At 35.3% G+C, this 21120-nt stretch overlaps 1 protein-coding gene and 1 long non-coding RNA gene across 6 annotated transcripts in view; both read right to left on the bottom strand.

Annotated features, from left to right (window-relative positions):
* Positions 1-3602: 3602 nt before the first annotated feature.
* Positions 3603-4255, bottom strand: LOC116542879. Its single transcript, XR_004265403.1, has 2 exons — positions 3903-4255; positions 3603-3864 (listed from the first exon to the last, which is right to left on the bottom strand). It is a non-coding gene; the product is annotated as an uncharacterized LOC116542879 (long non-coding RNA).
* A 1074-nt stretch (positions 4256-5329) lies between these two features.
* The window catches only part of CEP120 (centrosomal protein 120), an 80811-nt gene continuing 65020 nt past the window's right edge, over positions 5330-21120 (bottom strand). For all 5 annotated transcript variants that reach the window (XM_032267918.1, XM_032267759.1, XM_032267687.1 and 2 more), the window contains 2 exons: positions 17054-17199; positions 5330-7199 (listed from right to left, as the gene is read on the bottom strand). In XM_032267918.1, coding sequence (XP_032123809.1) covers positions 6965-7199; positions 17054-17199 — 381 coding nt within the window. In that variant the 3' untranslated portion in view covers positions 5330-6964. The remainder of the gene's footprint in view (positions 7200-17053; positions 17200-21120) is intronic.

The raw sequence follows: 21120 nt of genomic DNA, 5'->3' as shown, positions 1-21120 counted from the left end.
TTATAACAAATTGCTGCTCTGGGTCAAATAGGTTTGATAATACTTGTAGTATCAAATTTAGTATCTACTCTTAATCTGAGAAAAAGTCTCTTTTGACATAAAATGATTAACGTGTTATAATAATGCTGTGATTTGAAACTGTTTTGTGTACTGTGCATCATAGAAACTGAAGCTATCATTGGAAAGGTAGAGAAGTGAGTGTAGATAAAGGAGGGGAAGAAATCTGTTTATGTTTTATTGTTTTACTCATTGTTTGCTATTGATTACATGAAGGCAGGAGGCCCACTGACACTTTCATTATTTATTAGTAACAAAGAAACGTGTAAATCTCTTTCTAACATACCATAATGGGAAGAACAATAGTAATACTTTATACATAATTATGTAAAATTATATACTAAATAAATAGCTTCCATATAGTTGCTAAATATATACCTTTTGGTTGAATGCATGAATTTCTCAATTTATTTGATTTTAGTAAAATAAGAAGATTATTCTCTTTTATTTAGTAGAAGGGCACATCACTGGAAATTATGTCAAATGTGTATATACACTGAGGGTAGCATTAAAATATCTACTGCACAGATAGAGCAAATTTTAAATTCTGGAGACATGCCAAAACATACTAGGTTGACAATTTCATCTCTTCATATTTGCACTGCTGGGATCACAGACATACTCAGGTAGATTTGATAATGACACTGAGGTTCAAGTGATAATATGACACAAAGAATAATAGTAGAAACAGTGGAACCATATGACAATTTTATAGACTTTAGAAAGAAAAAGAAAACATAGACAAGACGAAATTTGGGCTGCAAGTTCTGTCTCTCTTCTCTGTTTCTTTCTCCTTCTCTATGTCTATTAGTCTCTCTGTCTCTCTTTCTCAGCCTCTCTTGCTCTGAGTTTCCCAAATAATCTTTTTAAGAGGAATTTGGGGTGTCATTGTTCCTGGTAAATACTTGTACACTGATAGGGAGATAGAAGAGAAAAAAAATGAGGATGATAATAGAGGAAAAGAAGGTAGGCTAAATGTGAACTTGCAAATGCAATTTTTATCGGCAAAAAAAAAAAAAGTCTGTGGGCTAAATTACTTCTGAAAACTATTTACACATCTATTTCCTATTTGATACTTTTATTTTCTTTGTGCAAATTTTACAAATTTCAGTTAGTTACCTAAATAAACTTCTGCCAGAATCCAAGAGAAGACCATTAATCTCATCTGCTAACAATGAAGCTACAACAGGAATTGAAATCTCCTTCTGCAAGGCAACAATCAAGTGAATACATCAAACCAGTCTGCTATACTGTCTTCTCTGATCTAAACAGAATGACTAAAGATGTATGCTAAATATTAATACTTCAGATTCTTGACTTACCATTTTCAGGGCCTCACATTTTGCTCATAATATGAACTGAAGTAATGCGATAATAGTCTTGAGATTCCAAATTTCAAGAAAACAGATTGAAATTTTAGTAACTAAATCTTTCTTTGCAAATTAGTCCTAGAAATGAAACTAGTGCATTAATAATGTTTTTAATAATGTTTTAAATTGAGGTTAATGCTCAGTCTATTCACTAATATGAGAACTTGTGGAAGAATTGAGCAATATACTGCAGCTTCCTAGGCATAGACTCTCACTACTGGGCTAAAATTCACTAAAATTTATAATTATGTCAAAGTAAGATTTTATAGTAAAGTTTTATTTGCTCTAGCCAAATTTTAATCTAAACTATTGGGAAAAATTCTGCACTCATCCAGTGCATCTGCATGCTTTTGACTAGCTAACATGTTAATCAAGAAAAGAGCTATGCCGTCCAACTATTAAATAAGTTGTTTGGAAAAGAAATTTGTCTACGAATATGTGAGTGAAATGTTTCCAAGAAGAAAGCATAAATGGACTCTATTTTAGTTCTCTCCTATTATGAATGACAGGTTTAACATTCTTAGAAACCTTAAGAATATAATAACATCTTTAAAAGCCTCCAGAGATTGTTGTACATTAATATATCAGAGTCAGTAAATTATTTATCTAAAAATTAATCTTCCTAAACAGATTTCCACCCCCCTTCCATTTGAAAGCTAAACTTCTGAGTCTTCACTTCAGCAACTTCGTATCTGAAGAGCCTACATCTGTAAAAACATCTCAAATGAAAACACTAAGACAACCCCCAGAGAAGCAAATAAAATGGGAATTAAGTATATAGCAGCCTTTCTACAGTTACATTCCTAACAATAGCAGATTGTAATTTGATGCCAGAGGTTATATAACAAAATCAGTGAGTGATCTAGTTCTTTTGGTTTCAGTAGAACATTTAGGTACTTAAGCAATTCTGTCTGTATTTCCCCATTTATGCCAATATGGATGGATTATGTGTCTCCCAAGTCCTGGAAGCAGAGGGCACACTGGCTAGGAAGCAGCATGACTGTACACTACAGCAAGCGGCAGAAAAAGTGTACAGTGAAACATCTAGGCTCCCAGGGATATGCTGTTAATATAGTTGCCAAAACACAAACGTCAAAGACGGATTTACATTTTCAAGTCATAATTTAAAATGACTTGGCCAGACTTTAACAATCTTACACAAACCACTTTATTGGTTAATAAGACCACTAGCCAACAGTAAGACTTACCTACCACCAAAAAATATACTAAGCCTAATTTAGGGTACTAGTAATCTGTTTTGTGTGTGTGTGTTTTTTTTTTAATTCTGTCTCCAATTTAGATCAATAGTCTGGACTATTTACCAAATGTAAAAAAATCAATTTTATTTTAAATTGTCATTAAGGATAACAAGACATAATTTTATAAAACATGAAGGCAATACAATTCTAAGTTTCAAGGAGCTACAATTTACCTTTGGAACTCAGGATTTAAATGTAGCCATTAGTTTTCACTCATTTCAGATTTTGTTAAAGCTGCTATAAACATTTAATGAAGCATCTTTGATCCATTTCTACAATCGAGGAATGACAAGATGTTATCTTCAGAAATGACTTGACAAATGACTCTTGTGCAGAAAACTTTCAGCATGAGAACACTGGGTAGGGAGATTTGAGGCAGAAGTTGAAGCAAATTTTTAAAAAACTGTAGTAAAATATATAGAACATAAAATGTACCATCTTAATTATTTTGATTGATTAATTGATTGAGATGGAGTCTCCCTCTGTTGCCCAGGCTGGAGTGCAATGGCATGATCTTGGCTCACTGCAATCTCCACCTCCCAGGTTCAAGCGATCCTCCTGCCACAGCCTCCTGAGTAGCTGGGACTACAGATGCGTGCCACCACGCTCTGCTAGTTCTTTGTATTTTTAGTTGAGATGGTTTTTCACTGTTATCCAGATGGTCTCGATCTCCTGACCTTGTGATCCGCCTCCCTCAGCCTCCCAAAGTGCTGGGATTACAGGCATGAGCCACTGCACCTGGTCATCTTAATTATTTTTAAGTGTACAATTCAGTAGAATTATTCACAGTGCTGTGCAATTATTTCCATTATTCATAATCCAGAGCTTTTTCACCATCCCAAACAGCAACTCTGGATCTATTGAACAGTAATTCCCTTCCTCCTTCCCCCACGATAGTTTTGAATTTAAAGCAAACTTTTTTTTTTTTTTTAAGTAAAAATCCAACAAACAGAACTCCTCCACTTCTATAGGGCCTGGGCAGCCAGACCACAGGGTCATAAACCTGTCAGTGAGGCCACAGGGGTGTGTTTTCCCCTGCACTTCAGCCATCAAAATTGTTTACATCTATTTTCACAGACCATATATAATCTTTTATTTTTTTATGAATTTAGCAAATATTATCTGAGTGCCTACATATGGCCGGCACTCTTTTAGTTCTAGAAGAAACTAAGATAGACCTGGTTGATGCCCTCACAGACCTCACATTCTGGTTGACACTGCTTCACTTTATCCCCAAACTCTGTAAACCATAGAAAAGTTTGCAATTTTGATGAGATACCGATGATACGACACAAGCTTTGTCAGTTACCCATTTTCAGTACCAGAATTGTTAGAACATTATCTACTTTTCACTATTATTTTTAGTCAGTGCTTTACAGGGGATGGATACAAGAGAAGTTGAACTCTATTCCCAATGGTTCATGAATCTTATGCCCTTATGTCGGCCTTCTGGATCTCTGTATCATTTCATTCAACATCTGATAAAACATCTTATAGAAACTAGTAATAGAAAAAAATCCCTTAGGTTTGCTAATATTTTCTATTTTAAATATCCAATTTGGGATTCCATTTATATGAATCCAAAATAGGCAAATGCAGAGACAGAAAGATTAGTCGTTGTGGCCAGGTGCAGTGGCTCACGCCTGTAATCTCAGCACTTTGGGAGGCCAAGGTGGGTAGATCACGAGGTCAGGAGTTTGAAACCAGCCTGGCCAATATAGCGAAACCCTGTCTCTACTAAAAATTCAAAATTTAGCCGGGTGTGGTGGTGCACACCTGTAGTCCCAGCTACTTGGGAGGCTGAGGCAGAAGAATGGTCAATTTTAAAAATTAAAAAATTAGGTATTCCATCAAGCTAGATACAATGGTACTGAGAACATATCTTTTAAGTTCATATATAGCTACCAGAGGGCCCTTCTTATAAACTATAAAAAACAGGTTAGTCCATTCTGAAGTGGCTGCAAACAAGCAATATATACTGGGGCAATCTGTGAACCCAGATTCAGGCTGGGCAGCATCTGGATAAGAAGTAGAGGAGAAAATCATCTGGTCAGATGAGACTGTCTCCCCATCAGCAAAGCCCCTAATACGTCCTTAAATTACTACTCACACATCTGCTTGAAGCAACAGGAATTCAGGTCCAGATAGAAATTACTAGGATTTATCTGCAAGGGAACTCCTATATTTATACAGACATGGTATTAGACATACCTGGTAGACATTAGACACCCCTCCTATGCAGTACCTGCCTGCCTTAAACATGGAAACTAGACTTTCTCCATGAAAAATCAGAGAAATTTTAAAGGTAAATCTTATTTCACTTTAAAATATTTGATACAAGGTCTCCTGTTATTAGGAAACGTATTCACCCAGCCATGCCTGCAACCCACTCACTGATTTAGTCATGTGGTCATACTCATTAAGTCCTAGGCAAAATCACTGTAAATACATTCTATGGCATTTACAAATGGAATGGGTATTGCTAAAAGGACTGCAGAAGAGTGTTAAGATTTCAGACTCCCCTAATTGTAAGAAAAAAATAGTATGTGAACACTTGAGGAAAAAAAGGGTCTTCTGCAATAGGAAAACTCAAACACTTTGCCCGCTCTGTTTAGAAACAAAAGTAACAGGTTGCTCAAGAACTCAGAGATGCACGCAATTATGATTTTATTTGTTAAATTACAATAGCCAAAAGAGCTTTACAGAAGGCAAAATAAACTACACATCCATTTTAGAAAAGTCCTTTTTGTTTCTTTAAATCAGAGGCCCCCTCTAGTGTTTGAAAACAGTCACAAGCAACACACAATGCAATTGAAGGTAAATAGTCAAAAAAATAATAATCTGAGGTAAAAAATAGCATTTTACCCCAGACCTTCCAAAACAAAAGGCATACTTCTGTTCCATTCAAGTGGCACAAAAATCAGTGAGAGAAAAATAGCTAATCATAATTAATATTGCAAATTCCTGCTATGATTCACAGATCCATTATCCTCTCATTCCGTAATTTATTATTTACTGCTGTTATTTTTTAGAAGATTAATACTTTGTTAATAAGAAAAAATATATATAATAAATATAGGGACTTTAATTTCCATAAAAAGAAATATATCTCATTTAAAATGACAAGAAATTAATGTTACCATATACCCTATTCTGCTTTGATGGAAGCTATTGGTAACTTCCTAAAGTATATACATAAATTTATTATATTTGGAAATCAGAACTTTTTAAACTACATATATTTTGAAATTCAACCTAATCTGTGAATTTGCTAAAACTTTTCGAGTATTCTGTAAAAGGGGCTAGAGAGCATTGCTTTGAGGAGAAACGTTGGCTCTGAAGAATATGATATAAAAGAACTCTTAGAGTTTATACAGACATGGCACTGCATAAATCCAATGACTGAATCTCGTGCACTTTTGAAAAAGACTGAAATTAGGGGGAGTAAAAAATGGTTGATTTTCACTCTATTTTTTCAGCTAATGTCTTTATGTGTCTGTTTCCATGTTCTATTACAGAGGGTTTAAGCTACAGCTAGTATTAGCATAACTGGCAAATAAATCTCTAATTTTAACAAAAGAAAACAATGCAAACTTGAGCAAGAAACCGACAGAGAAAACTATATTAAGCTAACACTTCATGTTCTTAAAAATTATGAGTACACTGGAAATTTGAAAATCCAATAGCTCTTGAAACAAATTTAATCTGCATTAACTTTATTTAAATAAATGACCAATTTGTCACCCAATATGTCATATGGCTTGTCTGTACTGATCTTTCTTTTGAAACATATCACTTGCAAATACTGTAAGTTAAGGAAAAGAGGTCATCCAAAATGTGTTAAACTGGTTACAACTGGTCTCAACTTTAAAGACATTTACATTCAAATGGAATAGGACGCAGCATTTTTAAAGTGCAAGATATAATTTTTTGGCTCAATATGAAACATTGTAGAACTGGAAATTACTGTAGTAATTTCTCCTACAACAAACTTAGTGAAAAGCTGTTTTGAAAGTTAGCCATCAGATTATAAACTATGAAAAACACTGAAAAGTCATTTAAAATGGGTATATAAAATACAAATTACAAATAAAACCAGTATGGGAGAGGTAGCATAAAGTAAATAAGATCAAATAAATACTATACAATAACATACAAAATTTTGCTTATAAAAATTGAAAATAGCATTTTAAAACATCCATTTTCCTCACTTTTGAGGGTTTTCCAATGAAATTAAAATTTAGACTTAGAGTCTCTATAAAGCTTTCCCAAATGTTATTAATTACTGGCATTGTTTTTTGCCAAAATCTCTCTGATCTGTCGGTTGAGTTCACTTATTATTCGATCGTCGTGATTATACACACCCGTTCTCATCAAAGTATCCCTTTCCTCTATTAGGCGAGTCAAATAATCACCCAAGCCTTCTTCCAATACACTGCCATGTGGGCCATCCTTTTTTCCACTTGCAATCTCTCTGGAATCCTGGTATTGTTTTTGTTCTTGTTGCCTTAACCTGAGAAGTCAAGAACAAATGCCACTCTAGCAACTGTGTTGGTTTTCTTAACAGCATAATTTAAAAACAAAATGATTCAATGGTAAAATAAGGTTTTAGTAATATTTTCAGGAAGAAAAAAACAACAACAATATTCCACTTGGCTAGTCAGAGTCTGCACATTTATAAAAGGCAACTTTAAAAACACTACTTGTTTTTCTAATTACAAAATACATAAAAACTGTAGATATTTTGGAGCTGTGTAAAGAAGAAAATAAAAATCAACTGTAATCTTACCCTAATTTGAATAATATTTTTCTTTATTTTCAAGTTTAAAAAATGCATATATGTACTTAAAATATGTATTTTCTTAAAAAAATTAATGATACTACATATGCAATGCTGTATACTACTTTTCTCATTTATACAGTAAATTTTTTATATATCCTTAAATGTTCTTCTAAATGGTTTTATAATCTCTCATTTGGGGTATCATCATTTATTCATCCTTTATTATTCATCTTTAGGTTGCTCTTAAACCTTGTTATTGTTGTTTTGGACATACATTTAAAAAATTCATTCAACAAAAATTTATTTGTGCCAAACAAGCTAAGGGGATACTGCAGTGAGTGAACCAAGAAGAAAATTCCCTACCATTATGGAGCTTATGTCTCTAATTATTTGTAGAAAGTAAAATTCTATAAATATGTGTGGTTTCAAAGGGCATATGCATGTTAAGGTTTTATATGGATATCTTCAAGTTATGTTTGTTATCATCTCATTTGTAGATGAAAAAAAGAGAGTAGATGCTGACCTGGGATTTGGGTATTTCCAATAAAATACTATTATCAAACTGTCTTGAAAATGGAGCAGTAATAATAACACTTAGTATATTTTGTTTGTTTGAGACAAAGTCTCACTCTGTCGCCCAGGCTGGAGTGCAGTGGTGCAATCACAGTTCACTGCAGCCTCGACCTCCTGGACTCAATGGATCTGCCTGCCTCAGCCTACTGAGTAGCTGGGACTATAGGCATGTGCCACCATGCCCAGCTAATTTTTGTATGCGTGTGTGTGTGTATACACATATGTATGTGTGTGTATATATACATATATACACACACACATATATATATATACATACATACACACACATATACATATATATGTGTGTGTGTGTGTATATATATATATACATATATACATATATATAAAACAGCATTTCACTATGTTCCCAGGCTGGTCTCTAACTCTTGGGCTCAAGCAATGTGCCTCCCTTGGCCTGCCAAAGTGCTGGGATTACAGGCATGAGCCACTGTACCTGGCCTACTTACTAAGTATACTTACTAAGTGATAATAAGACTAAGTTTGGACATGGAATATGTTTTAATTTAATTTAGAATGTGCAATTAGGATATAATTTTATATTTCTCTATAATAGTGGCTACAAAATTGTTTTAATTTGCAACAATTCCTAAATTTTGTCTTGATTATAAGACAAAGCAGTTAAGTCTAAGTCCCTCCTCTGAGATAGTCTTCAGAGGAAAAAAGCCACAGAGAAGCCAAAGTCTATTTCTGAATTTATACACAGGGTGAGGGGGAAGGAGAAAGATGTAGTGAGGAACAAATCCTGTTCTGATAGACCAGGATGGGCCCCAGAGGGTACACGACTGTTGGCAGTACACACTTTCATTTGCTCAGATGACCCTCTGAAACATGAAACTCCTATAATTCCTCATTAAGAAAGAAAGAAAGAAACTACAGTCCAAAGATACCAAATGTCTTTATCTGTTCCAAAACAAAAAGCTGAAATGGTGCAGGGCACTGTACTCTGGGACCTGGGTGGGAAATGGAGTGGTGAATGAGACACTGGTACCAAGTCTTTCCAAGAAATTTGAGCAATTCATGTAGATAAGGAAGGGTAGATTTCTGAAGAGTTGTTTCCTCTATGCTAATTCTTAGAGCTGCCTTGTAAGATGAGGTCCTCTAGGTAAATTAATGACACGCGATGTTAAACAATGTACAAGAAAATTAACCATTTCCCTTCTGTGCGTCATCTATCTATACATGTAGGACAAATGCAATTTTTGCACATCTGATAGATCATCTCTACCAAATCTTTAATAAATGCAATTATTAGTCATGATCACAGTAGAATTTTAGGACCTGATAGCTGAAGAAGCCCATAAAGTTGTTAAAGGAAACTTTTAGAACATTCCTGACAACTGCTGCTCTGGACTCTACAAGCACACTCTCTGCCACTAGGAACATACTACTTTGTAGAACTGCTCTAACTAGAAAGTTCCTTCTTATATTGAACTTGGTATGCCTCTTTACATTTTCAATTGGCTATGATACTGCCTAAGAGGAGAAGCCCATTTACTTCTTAATATGGTAGCCCTCCAGATATCTGAAGACAGCTATCGACCACTTTTCCCAAGAGTTCTCCAAGTTCAATATCCCTCACTCTCCTAACCACTTCTTGGATGGCATGATATATTGCCCCTTACTGACCTGGTCATATTCCATTAGAAGCTCTCTAGGTAGCTGATTTCCCTTAAATTGTGTTGCACATTGGTGAGAACATCCCAGAGGTGATTTACCAGCACTGAATACTGAACACTACTTCTATGAATGTCCCTAACTGCACTGACTCTTTGGCAGCCAAATCAAACAATTATTAGTGGCCACATACATCTTCCTGAGCTGTTTCACATGAACTGTTTTACGTCTTATCTATCACTTAAGTGATTTGTCTTACTGCTTATACACAGGATTCTGCTTTTGTCCTCTCTCTATATATTATATATATTATATTTTAAGCTCTGTGGTACATATGCAGAATGTGCAGGTTTTTTACATAGGTATACATGCGCCATGGTGGTCTGCTACATACATCACCACTTTGTCTACATTATGTGTTTCTCCTAATGCTATCCTTCTCCTAACCCCCCAGCCCCGAAAGGCCCCAGTGTGTGATGTCCCCCTCCTTGTGTCTTCATGTTCTCATTGTTCAACTCCGACTTATGAGTGAGAACATGCGGTGTTTGGTTTTCTGTTCTTGTGTCAGTTTGCTGAGAATCATGGTTTCCAGCTTCATCCATGTCCCTGCAAAGGACACGAACTCATCCTTTTTTATGGCTGCATAGTATTCCATGGGGTAAATGTGCCACATTTTAACTAGTCTATCCTTATGGGCATTTGGATTGGTTCCAAGACTTTACTATTGTGAACAGTGCTGCAATAAACATATATGTGCATGTGTCTTTATAACAGAATGATTTATAATTCTTCAGGTATATACCCAGTAATGGGATTGCTGGATCAAATGGTATTTCTAGTTCTAGATCCTTGAGGAATTGCCATACTGTCTTCCACCATGGTTGAACTGATTTACACTCCCACCAACAGTGCAAAAGTGTTTCTATTTCTCCACATCCTCTCCAGCATCTGTTGTCTCCTGACTTTTTTAACGATCAGCATTCTAACTAGCATGAGATAGTATCTCATTGTGGTTTTGATTTGCATTTCTCCAATGACCAGTGATGATGAGCTTTTTTTCATGTTTTGTTGGCTGCATAAATGTCTCTTTTTGAGAACAGTCTCTTCATGTCCTTTGCCAACTTTTTAGTGGGTTTTTTTTTTCTTGTAAATTTGTTTACATTCTTTGTAGATTCTGGATATTAGCCCTTTGTTGGATGGAGACATTGCAAAAAAATTTCTCCCCCTCAGTAGGTTGCCTGTTCACTCTGATGATAGTTTCCTTTGCTGTGCAGAAGCTCTTTAATTTAATTAGCTCCCATTTGTCAATTTTGGCTTTTGTTGCCATTGCTTTTGGTGTTTTAGTTATGAAGTCTTTGCCCATGCCTATGTCCTGAATGGTATTGCCTAGGTTTTCTTCTAGGGTTTTTATGGCTTTTGGTCTTATGTTTAACTCTTTAACCTATCTTGAGTTAAAGACTCATCTTGAGTCACAGTTCACTGCAACCTCAGCCTCCTGGGCTCAGTGGATCTGTCTGCCTCAGCCTTCCGAGTAGCTGGGACTACAGGCACATGCCACAATGCCCAGCTAATTTTGTGTGTGTGTGTGTGTGGGGGGGGGTAGTTTTGTAGAGATGGCGTTTCACTATGTTTACCAGGCTGGTCTGTAACTCCTGGGCTCAATGGATCTTTAATCCATCTTTAATGCAAGATGGATTAAAGACTTAAACTGTATAGCGTGTAAGGAAGTGATCCAGTTTCAGCTTTCTGCATATGGCTAGCCAGTTTTCCCAACACCATTTATTAAATAGGGAATCCTTTCCCCATTGCTTGTTTTTGTCAGTTTTGTCAAAGATCAGATGGTTGTAGATGTGTGGCATTATTTCTGAGGCCTCTGTTTTGTTCCATTGGTCTGTATATCTATTTTGGTACCAGTATCATGCTGCTTTGATTACTGCAGTCTTGCAGTATAGTTCGAAGACAGGTAGCATGATGCCTCCAGCTTTGTTCTTTTTGCTTAGGATTGTCTTGGCTATATGGGCTCTTTTTTGGTTCCATATGAAATTGAAAGTAGTTTTTCCTAATTCTCTGAAGAAAGTCAATGGTAGCTTGATGGGGATAACATTGAATCTATAAATTACTTTCACGATGTTGATTCCTCCTAACCATGAGCATGGAATGTTTTTCCATTTATTTGTGTCCTTATCTCCTTGAGAAGGGGTTTTTAGTTCTCCTTTGAAGAGGTCCTTCACATCCCTTGTAAGTTGTATTCATAGGTATTTTATTCTCTTTGTAGCAATTGTGAATGGGATTTCACTCATAATTTGGCTGTTTGTTTGTCTGTTACTGGTGTATTGGAATGCTTGTGATTTTTGCACGTTGATTTTGTATCCTAAGACTTTGCTGAAGTTGCTTTTCAGCTTAACTAGATTTTGGGCTGAGATGATGGGGTCTTCTAAATATACAATCATGTTATCTGCAAACAGAGACAATCTGACTTCCTCTTTTCCTAATTGAATACCCTTTATTTCTTTCTCTTGCCTGACTGCCCTGGCCAGAACTTCCAATACTATGTTGAATAGGAGTGATGAGACAGGGCATCCTTGTCTCATGCTGGTTTTCAAAGAGAATGTGCCCAGTTTTTATTCATTCAGTATGATACTGGCTGAAGGCTTGTCACAAAAAGCTCTTATTATTTTGAAATACATTCCATTAATACTTAGTTTATTGAGAGTTTTTAGCATGAAGGGCTATTGAATTTTGTCAAAGGCCTTCTCTGCATCTATTGAGATAACCTTGTGGTTTTTGTCACTGGTTCTGTTTATGCGATGGATTACATTTATTGATTTGTGTATGTTGAACCAGGCTTGTATCCCAGGGTTGAAGCTGAATTGATTGTCATGGACAAGCTTTTTGATGTGCTGCTAGATTCAGTTTGCCAGTATTTTATTGAGGATTTTCACATCGATGTTCATCAGGGATATTGGCCTGACATTTTCTTTTTCTGTTGTGTCTCTGCCAGGTTTTGGTATCAGGAAGATGCTGGCCTCATAAAATGAGTTAGGGAGGATTCCCTCTTTTTCTATTATTTGGAATAGTTTCAGAAGGAAGGGTACCAGCTTCTCTTTGTGCCCTCTGGTAGAATTCGGCTGTGAAACTGTCTGGTCCTGGACTTTTTTGGTTGGTAGGCCATTAATTGCTGCCTCAGTTTCAGAACTTGCTATTGGTCTATTCAAGGATTCGACTTCTTCCTGGTTTAGTCTTGGGAGGATGTAAGTGTCCTGGAATTTATCCATTTCTTCTAGATTTTCTAGTATATTTGCGTAGAGGTGTTTATAGTATTCTCTGATGGTAGATTGTATTTCTGTGGGATTGATGGTGATATCCCCTTTATCATTTTTTCTATATCTATTTGATTCTTCTCTCTTTATTAATCTGGCTAGCGGTCTATCTATTTTGTTGATCTTTTCAAAAAACAAGCTCCTGGATTCAATGATTTTTTTGAAGGGATTTTTGTGTGTCTGTCTTCTTCAGTTCTGCTCTGATCTTAGTTATTTCTTGTGCTAGCTTTTGCATTTGTTTGCTCTTGCTTCTCTAGTTCTTTTAATTGTCATGTTAGGGTGTTGATTTTAGATCTTTCCTGCTTTCTCTTGTGGACATTTAGTGCTATAAATTTCCCTCTATATGCTGCTTTAAATGTGCAGAGATTCTGGTATGTTGTGTTCATTCTCATTGGATTCAAAGAACATCTATTTCTGCCTTCATTTCGTTATTTATCCAGCAGTCATTTAGGAACAGATTGTTCAGTTTCCATGCAGCTATATGGTTTTGAGTGAATTTCTTAATCCTGAGTTCTAATTTTATTGCACTGTGGTCTGAGAGACTGTGTGTTGATTTCCATTCCTTTGCATTTGCTGAGGAGTGTTTTACTCTCAATTATATGGTCAATTTTAGAATAAGGGTGATGTGGTGCTGAGAAGAATGTAAATTCTGTTGATTTGGGGTGGAGAGTTCTGTAGATGTGTATTAGGTCCACTTGGTCCAGAGCTGAGTTCAAGTACTGGATATCCTTGCTAATTTTCTGTCACATTGATCTGTCTAATAATGATAGTGGGGTGTTAAAGTCTCCCACTAATATTGTGTGGGAGTCTAAGTCTCTTTGTAGGTCATTAAGGACTTGTGTTATGAATCCAGGTGTTCCTGTATTGGGTGCATATATATTTAGGACGGTTAGCTCTTCTTGTTGCATTGATCCTTTTACCATTATATTATGCCCTTCTTTATCTCTTTGGTCTTTGTTGTTTTAAAGTCTGTTTTATCAGAGACTAGGATTGCAACCCTTGCTTTTTATTTGCTTTTCTTTTGCTTGGTAAATCTTGCTCCCTCCCTTTATTTTGACCCTATGTGTGTCTTTGCACGTGAGATGGGTCTCCTAAATACAGCACACCAATGAATCTTGGCCCTTTATCCAATTTGCCATTCTGTGTCTTTTAATTGGGGAGTTTAGCCCATTTACATTTAAGGTTAATATTGTTATATGTGAATTTGATCCTGCCATTATGATGCTAGCTGTTTATTTTGCTCGTTAGTTGATGCAGTTTCTTCAAAGCAACAACGGTCTTTATAATTTGGTACGTTTTTGCAGTGGCTGGTACCAGTTGTTCTTTTCCATATTTAGTGCTTCCTTCCAGAGCTCTTGTAAGGCAGGCCCCGTGGTGACACAATTTCTTAGCATTTGCTTGTCTGTAAAGGATTTTATGTCTCCTTCACTTATGAAGCTTAGTTTGTCTGGATCTGAAATTCTGGGCTGAAAATTATTTTCTTTAAGAATGTCGAATTTTGACCACCACTCTCTTCTGGCTTGTAGGGTTTCTGCTGAGAGATCTGCTGAGTCTGATGGGCTTCCCTTTGTGGATAACCTGACCTTTCTCTCTGGCTGCACTTAGCATTTTTTCCTTGATTTCAACCTTGGTCAATCTTACGATTATGTGTCTCGGGACTGCTCTTTTTGAAGAGTATCTTTGTGGTGTTCTCTGTATTTCCTGAATTTGAATGTTGGCCTGCCTTGCTAGTTTGGGGAATTTCTCCTGGATAATATCCTGAAAAGTGTTTTCCAACGTGGTTCCATTCTCCCCGTCATTTTCAGGTACACTGATCAAATGTAGATTTGGTCATTCCATGTAATCTCGTATTTCTTGGAGGATTTGTTCGTCTCTTTTCACTCTTTTTTCTCTAGTCTTCTTGCTTCATTTCATTGAGTTCATCTTCAATCTCTGATATCCTTTCTTCTGCTTGATCGATTTGGCTGTTGAAGCTTATGTATGCTTCATTAAGTTCTTGTGCTGTGTTTTTCAGCTCCATCAGTTTGTTTATGTTCTTCCCTTAATACACTATTCTAGTTAACAATTTGTCTAACCTTTTTTCAAGGTTTTTAGCTTTCTTGCATTGGGTTAGAACATGCTCCTTTAGCTTGGAGAAGTTTGTTATTATCCACCTTCTGAAACCTGCTTCTGTCATTTCATCAAAATCATTCTCTATCCAGTTTTGTTCCCTTGCTGGCGAGGAGTTATGATCCCTTAGAGGAGAAGAGGCATTCTGGTTTTTGGGATTTTCAGCCTTTTTGGTCTCTAATTTATTTAATCTTGTTGGTTTCAGTTCTCTCAGAAGCATAATTTATTAATTAATATTTATTAAGATAATATTTAGTAATATTCAATTGTGTATGATCTATGAATTTGATAGGCAATATGGATATCTTTAAGCCACCAAAACAGTACTTATCAAACAGCAGGAGCTAAATAGATACTTGCTAAACTGGAACCAAAAAAGTGCTAAATATGACAGCAAAATTTTAGAAGGCAAGGAAATTACAATTCATTAATTTGTAATGTCTTCCAAGTCTACAACATTGTAGATACCAAGTAAGTATTTGCTGAATAAATGAGAATAAAAGTACTATGGATTGAGCCCTGTTAAGCATGGTACTTAGAGCTGACCTTTTACAACTGGTATTTCTTCAATTATCTTTTAAATACAGTTTTAATTCAGCTAGGAACCCACTTAATATAGTGATCACATTTTTCTCTACTTCATACATGGAGATAATCATAAGACACTGTGTCAAATGTAATGTGTATGCTCTAACTGTGTTCCTGCTAAATTCACATGCTGAAGCCCTAACCTCCAATGTGATGGTATTTAGAGATGGACCTTTGGGAGATAATCAGGTTTAGATCAGGCCATGAGGGTGAACTCTCATCATGGGATTAGTGCTCTCGTAAGAAGAGACACCAGAGAGATGACACAGTGAGAAGGTGGCCCTCTAAAACCAACCACACTGGCACCATGATCTTTGACTTCTAGCCTCTAGTACGGTGAGAAAATAAACTTCTGTTTAAGCTACCCAATCTATGGAATTTTTTTAAATCAGTCCAAGTTAACTAAAACTGCACTTTCCTCAAACAAAAATATACTAGACCCTCGATAAACTAAGCTAAAAAGTCTTCTCCCAAAACCACCCTCCAAAAAGACTAGAGCTCATTTTTATGCTGCTTCTTTGTGATTACTTTTCTAACATGAAACACTGTTGAAGCTGTGATTACGATGAACACAGCACTCAGAGAAGCCCAATGTAGCATAGTAGTTAAAAATACAGTCTCTGGAATCAGATCTGAACTCCATATGACTTTGAATAATCTTAAATTTAAGCTTTAATTTTCAATCTCTTCATCTCTAAAATGGTGAAAATATCTTTCTCACAAAGTAGCTTTGAAGATTTTAAAAAAATGAGCTGAGCAATGTAAGACATTTAAAACAGCTCTTGACACAAAGTATGGGCTCACTAAGAGCTAATGTTACAGATATTAATAATATAACTAAATTTGAAATTTCTTATACTTTATATAATTCAAGACTCAGTTTAATAGTAGCAATAATCCTGAAATCATCACACAAAAATAAATTTTAAAGTACTAATCCTATAAATGGACACAGGAGAGCTGAATGGACTTTCCATAGCTGTATTCATAGCAAAAAAAAAAAAAAAAAAAAGTTTAATGATCTTTGTCATAGATTTTCTTTTCTTTCTTTTTAAATTTGACACAAGGTCTCACTCTGTCACCCAAGCTGTCGCCAAGCTGGAGTGCAGTGTGACATGATCATAGTTCACTGCAGCCTGGAACTCTTGGGCTCAAAGGATCCTCCCACCAGCCTCTCAGAGTGCTAGGATTACAGGCATGAGCCACAGTGCCCTGCTGCCATAGATTTTCTATTTTATATGTCTGCTACATTTTATATATTTTTATATATGATTTACTTTATCCTTGGGATACCTGAAGTTGTACCTTCCCTGAACCAAACTTTAGTTTTTGAAAGAAACACTCTTTTAGTTATAATACCTGTTCAATTCATTTCTTATATCCAACAATTCTTGCTGCTCAGTTTTTACTGTATCTTTTTCCTCGGCAGCCAGGTAACGAAGTCTCATCTGTTCCAATTCTTCCTGCTGTTTTTTAAGACGAGCCATTTGGCTTTCTTGCTCCCTCTTGAAAGAAACAAAGAAACAAGTCATATACCTAACATTAGGAACAAATACTTCATCTGATTTGCCTTATGATTATAATCCTATTTGACAACACCCATGATATAGCCACACACTATCAATTTTTTTTTTTTTGAGTACAAAGTCTCACTGTCTTGCCCAGGCTGGAATGCACTGGCTATTCACAGGAGCAACCAAGAACACTAGGGCCTCAGACTGCTAGGTTCAAGGAATCCTCCTGCTTCAGCCTCAGGGCCCAAGTGAGCCCAGGGCATGTGCCAACCCTTGCACTGCTAATTTTATGAGTTACATATTATCCAGAAATACCCAGGTAGGTTTTCTCTAAACACTCTATTACTTCTTTTACTATAAGTCATAATCCTTCATCAATCAGTGAATGATATTAGCTGAATATCACAGGACAAAGAGGCTGCTGTCAATACAATGAACTGCCAAAAGGCTAGTGGTAAGAGCAGCACCTGAGAAAACCATTACACAAGGATGTACCTAGAAAAATTCAATAATTGTCCCTGCACAAATTGCTAATTTCACTCTCACTTCAGTAAATATGCCTCTCCACTCTGTTCTCCAGGCTCACATAAAAACCTATACACATATATTTTTAAACAAAAATGAAAACAAACAATACACTCTAGTTTGCATTTTTTAAATATGTTTAACAATTCTTCAGGTCAACAGATAGTCTTTTAAAATAAATGTGTAACACTCCACAGAATAGATATTCCATGACTTATTCAACCACTTTCTCAGTAACAGACACTTCTGCTACTACAAACAATGCTGTTAATAGGACACCCTGTCATCTATTACACAGTCAGCTCAGGAATCCTTAAATCATTTTCTTTTGTTTAAGAGAGAACCCCAAAGTGGGAGGGCTGGGTCAATAGGTTTTTGTTAACTATTTTTTTTAAAGTATTTATTTAATTGCAACAAACAAAAAACTGCCAAATGACAAGGTACATTTTGATATATTTTCACAAAGTAGACCTCTCACATACCCATCATCCAGATCAGACTGCCAGAACCCCAGAAGTCTGTGTCTCCTCCCAGTCACTAACCACTCACCCTTTCCCAAAGATAGCTACTACCCTAATTTTAACAACAGAAATAAGTTTTGAACTTAATATATAATCTGTACAGTATGAATTTGTGTCAGGGTTCTTTCATTTAACATTGTTTTTGTGACTCATTCTATGTAGTTAATCATTTACATTATCACACAGCATTCCATTGAATGAATATACAATTTATTCATTTCACTGCTGAAGGACACTGGGCAGTTTCCAGTTTTTAATTATAAATAATGCTGATGTGAAGATTTTATACATGTCCTTTGGAATACATTTGTATCCATTCCCACTGGATATATACATAGGCTTCAAATTGAGTGGTCAGAGGATATGAGAATTACAACAGCATTAGTAAATACTGGTTTTAGTATCCCTTATCTGAAATGCTTGGGGCCATAAGTGTTTTGATTTTGAAATATTTGCATATACACAATGAGATGTTGGGGATGGGACCGTCTAAACATGAAATTCATTTATGTTTCACATGCACTTTGTATACACAGCCTGAAGGTAATTTTACACAATGTTTTAAATAATTCTGTATGAGTTGTCACATAAAGTCAGGTGTAGAATTTTCCACTTGTGGTATCCTGTCAGGGCTCAAAAAGTTCAGATTTTGAGGCATTTCAGATTAGGGATGTTCACAGATTAGGAATGTTCAACCTGTATTTCCAAACAGTTTGCAAAGTAGTCATATCAATTCATACTTCCACTTGAGCATTCCAGGGCCCTATATTCTTGCCGACACTTGGTAAAGTCATTTTTTTTTTTTTCATTTTAGCCATTTGACAGGTTAGCTAGCAGTATCTCATTGTGATTTTTATCTTGTACTGTTCAAAGACCAGTGAGGTTGAACACATTTTAATGGTTTTAAGGGCATTTAGATATCTTTCTTTATAAAGTTCCTATTTAAACTTTTGGTTGTCCATCATCTGTTACTGATGTTTATAAATACTGGATAAGTCCTTTGTCAATTATATAAATTACAAGTATTTCTCACTAGTCTTTGTCATGTCTTTTCACTCCTTTAATGCTGTTTTTAATAAAACATCAGATTTTTCTGTCTATCCCTTTTTGGTTAGTGCTCTTTCCTATTTTGGACATTTTTGCCAGTCTCAGTCTTGAAGATATTCTTTTATGTTACCCTCTTAAGTTTCATTTTTTCCCCCATATAGAGCTCAAACTGACCTAGCAACATTTACTGAAAAACACCTCTTCTCTTGTTCCTTGGTAGTTATCATCTGTCACATATCACCTTTGTCCATGTATGTTTTTGTCCTGGATGCTCTAAACTGATCTATTTATTCTGGCACTAACACTACACTGTTTTAATTACTGTAACTCTTGTAACAATGTCTTAATATATGGTAGTGTATGTTCTTCTACCTTTGGCTATTCTTCGAAATTATTTTAATTATTTTTGGCTGTTACATTTCCATACAAATTTCGATTTCTAAGGCTAAAAGAAAAACTTGCTGAAATTTTTATGATACTGAATCTACAGATCAATCTGGCCAAAACTAGTATCTTTAAAATATTGATTCTTCAATCAATGAAATAGTTTTCTGCTCAAATTATGTAGATCTTAACTTTTGATAATAGTTGACAGTTCTCTATATGCTAAGACATATTTCTTTGATTGTACTGCTAGATATTTGATTTTAGATGCTAATGTAAATTGTAGAGCTTTAAAATTTTCATTTCCTAATTACCTGTAGTAGAGAAATAACATTGATTTTTTACATATTGACTTTGTTTCCAGCAAACTTGCTAAACCCACTTATTCCTAATAGGTCACTGTAGATACTTTTTAGCTTTCTAAATACATCAGTGTTATCTGCAAATAAGAGTAGTTTTATTTATTCCTTTCCAAATGATACACTTTCTTTTGCTTGCCCTATTACATTGGCTAGAACATCTCTAATACAATGTTGAAATGGTAATAGAGGGCATCTTTCTCTCATTTCTGATCTCAGGGGAAAGTTTCATTCAGAATTTTTTTATAGGCTTTATGTAAAAACTCCTTATTAGATTAACAAGTTTCTTGTCTAGTCTTAGGTTTTTAAGTATTACCATGAATAGGTATGACTTTTTCTGCAGCTATTGATAAGATTTTCTTCTCCTTTACTCTTTTAATGTGGTAAATAACCAACCTTACATCTGTTTAGTAAATAAACTTGGTTGTGATGCTTACAAGCTTAATATCTTAAACATGCATCTTTAATGTTTTAAAAGACTGACCAATTAATTTTGTCCTTGTAATATCCTGGTAAGCTTTTAGGATCAAGATTATGTTAGTCTCATTAAAAAAAAAGTGAGAAATGTTTGCCACTTCTTGTTTTCTAAAATTTTGTGTAAGACTAGTGTTATTTCTTCTTAAAATGTTTACTAAAATTCAAATGTAAAGATATATGGGTCTGAAGCCTTCTTTGTGGGCAGTTTTTTTTATTACAGATTCAATTTCTCTAATAGCTATAAGACTATTACTATTTTTTGTTTCTTAGTGTGTCAGTTTTGGAAGTTCTTTTTTCAAATTCAACATGAAATTGTTCATACTATCCTCTTACCTCTCTAAATGTCTTTGGGATCCGTAGTCCTGTCTCTTTTCTCAATTCCTGATATGGGTAGTTACTGTCTATTCTTTTTGCCCTTGAATACTTGTTAAGGGGGAGGGTTCCTTTCAAAGACCTGACTTTTGGCTTAATTGATTTTTATTGTACATTTTCCCCCATTTCATTAATTTCTATTCATTTCCTTGCTTCCACTTTAATTTCTTGTTCTTCTACTGAGTTTTTGAAAGGAATATTTAGAGAGCAGATTTATTCTTGACTTC

Source organism: Sapajus apella, unplaced genomic scaffold (assembly GCF_009761245.1).
Source record: "Sapajus apella isolate SASKATOON/1434 unplaced genomic scaffold, GSC_monkey_1.0 scaffold1, whole genome shotgun sequence".
NCBI lineage: Eukaryota > Metazoa > Chordata > Mammalia > Primates > Cebidae > Sapajus > Sapajus apella.
This window is presented reverse-complemented; position numbering and strand designations above follow the sequence as displayed.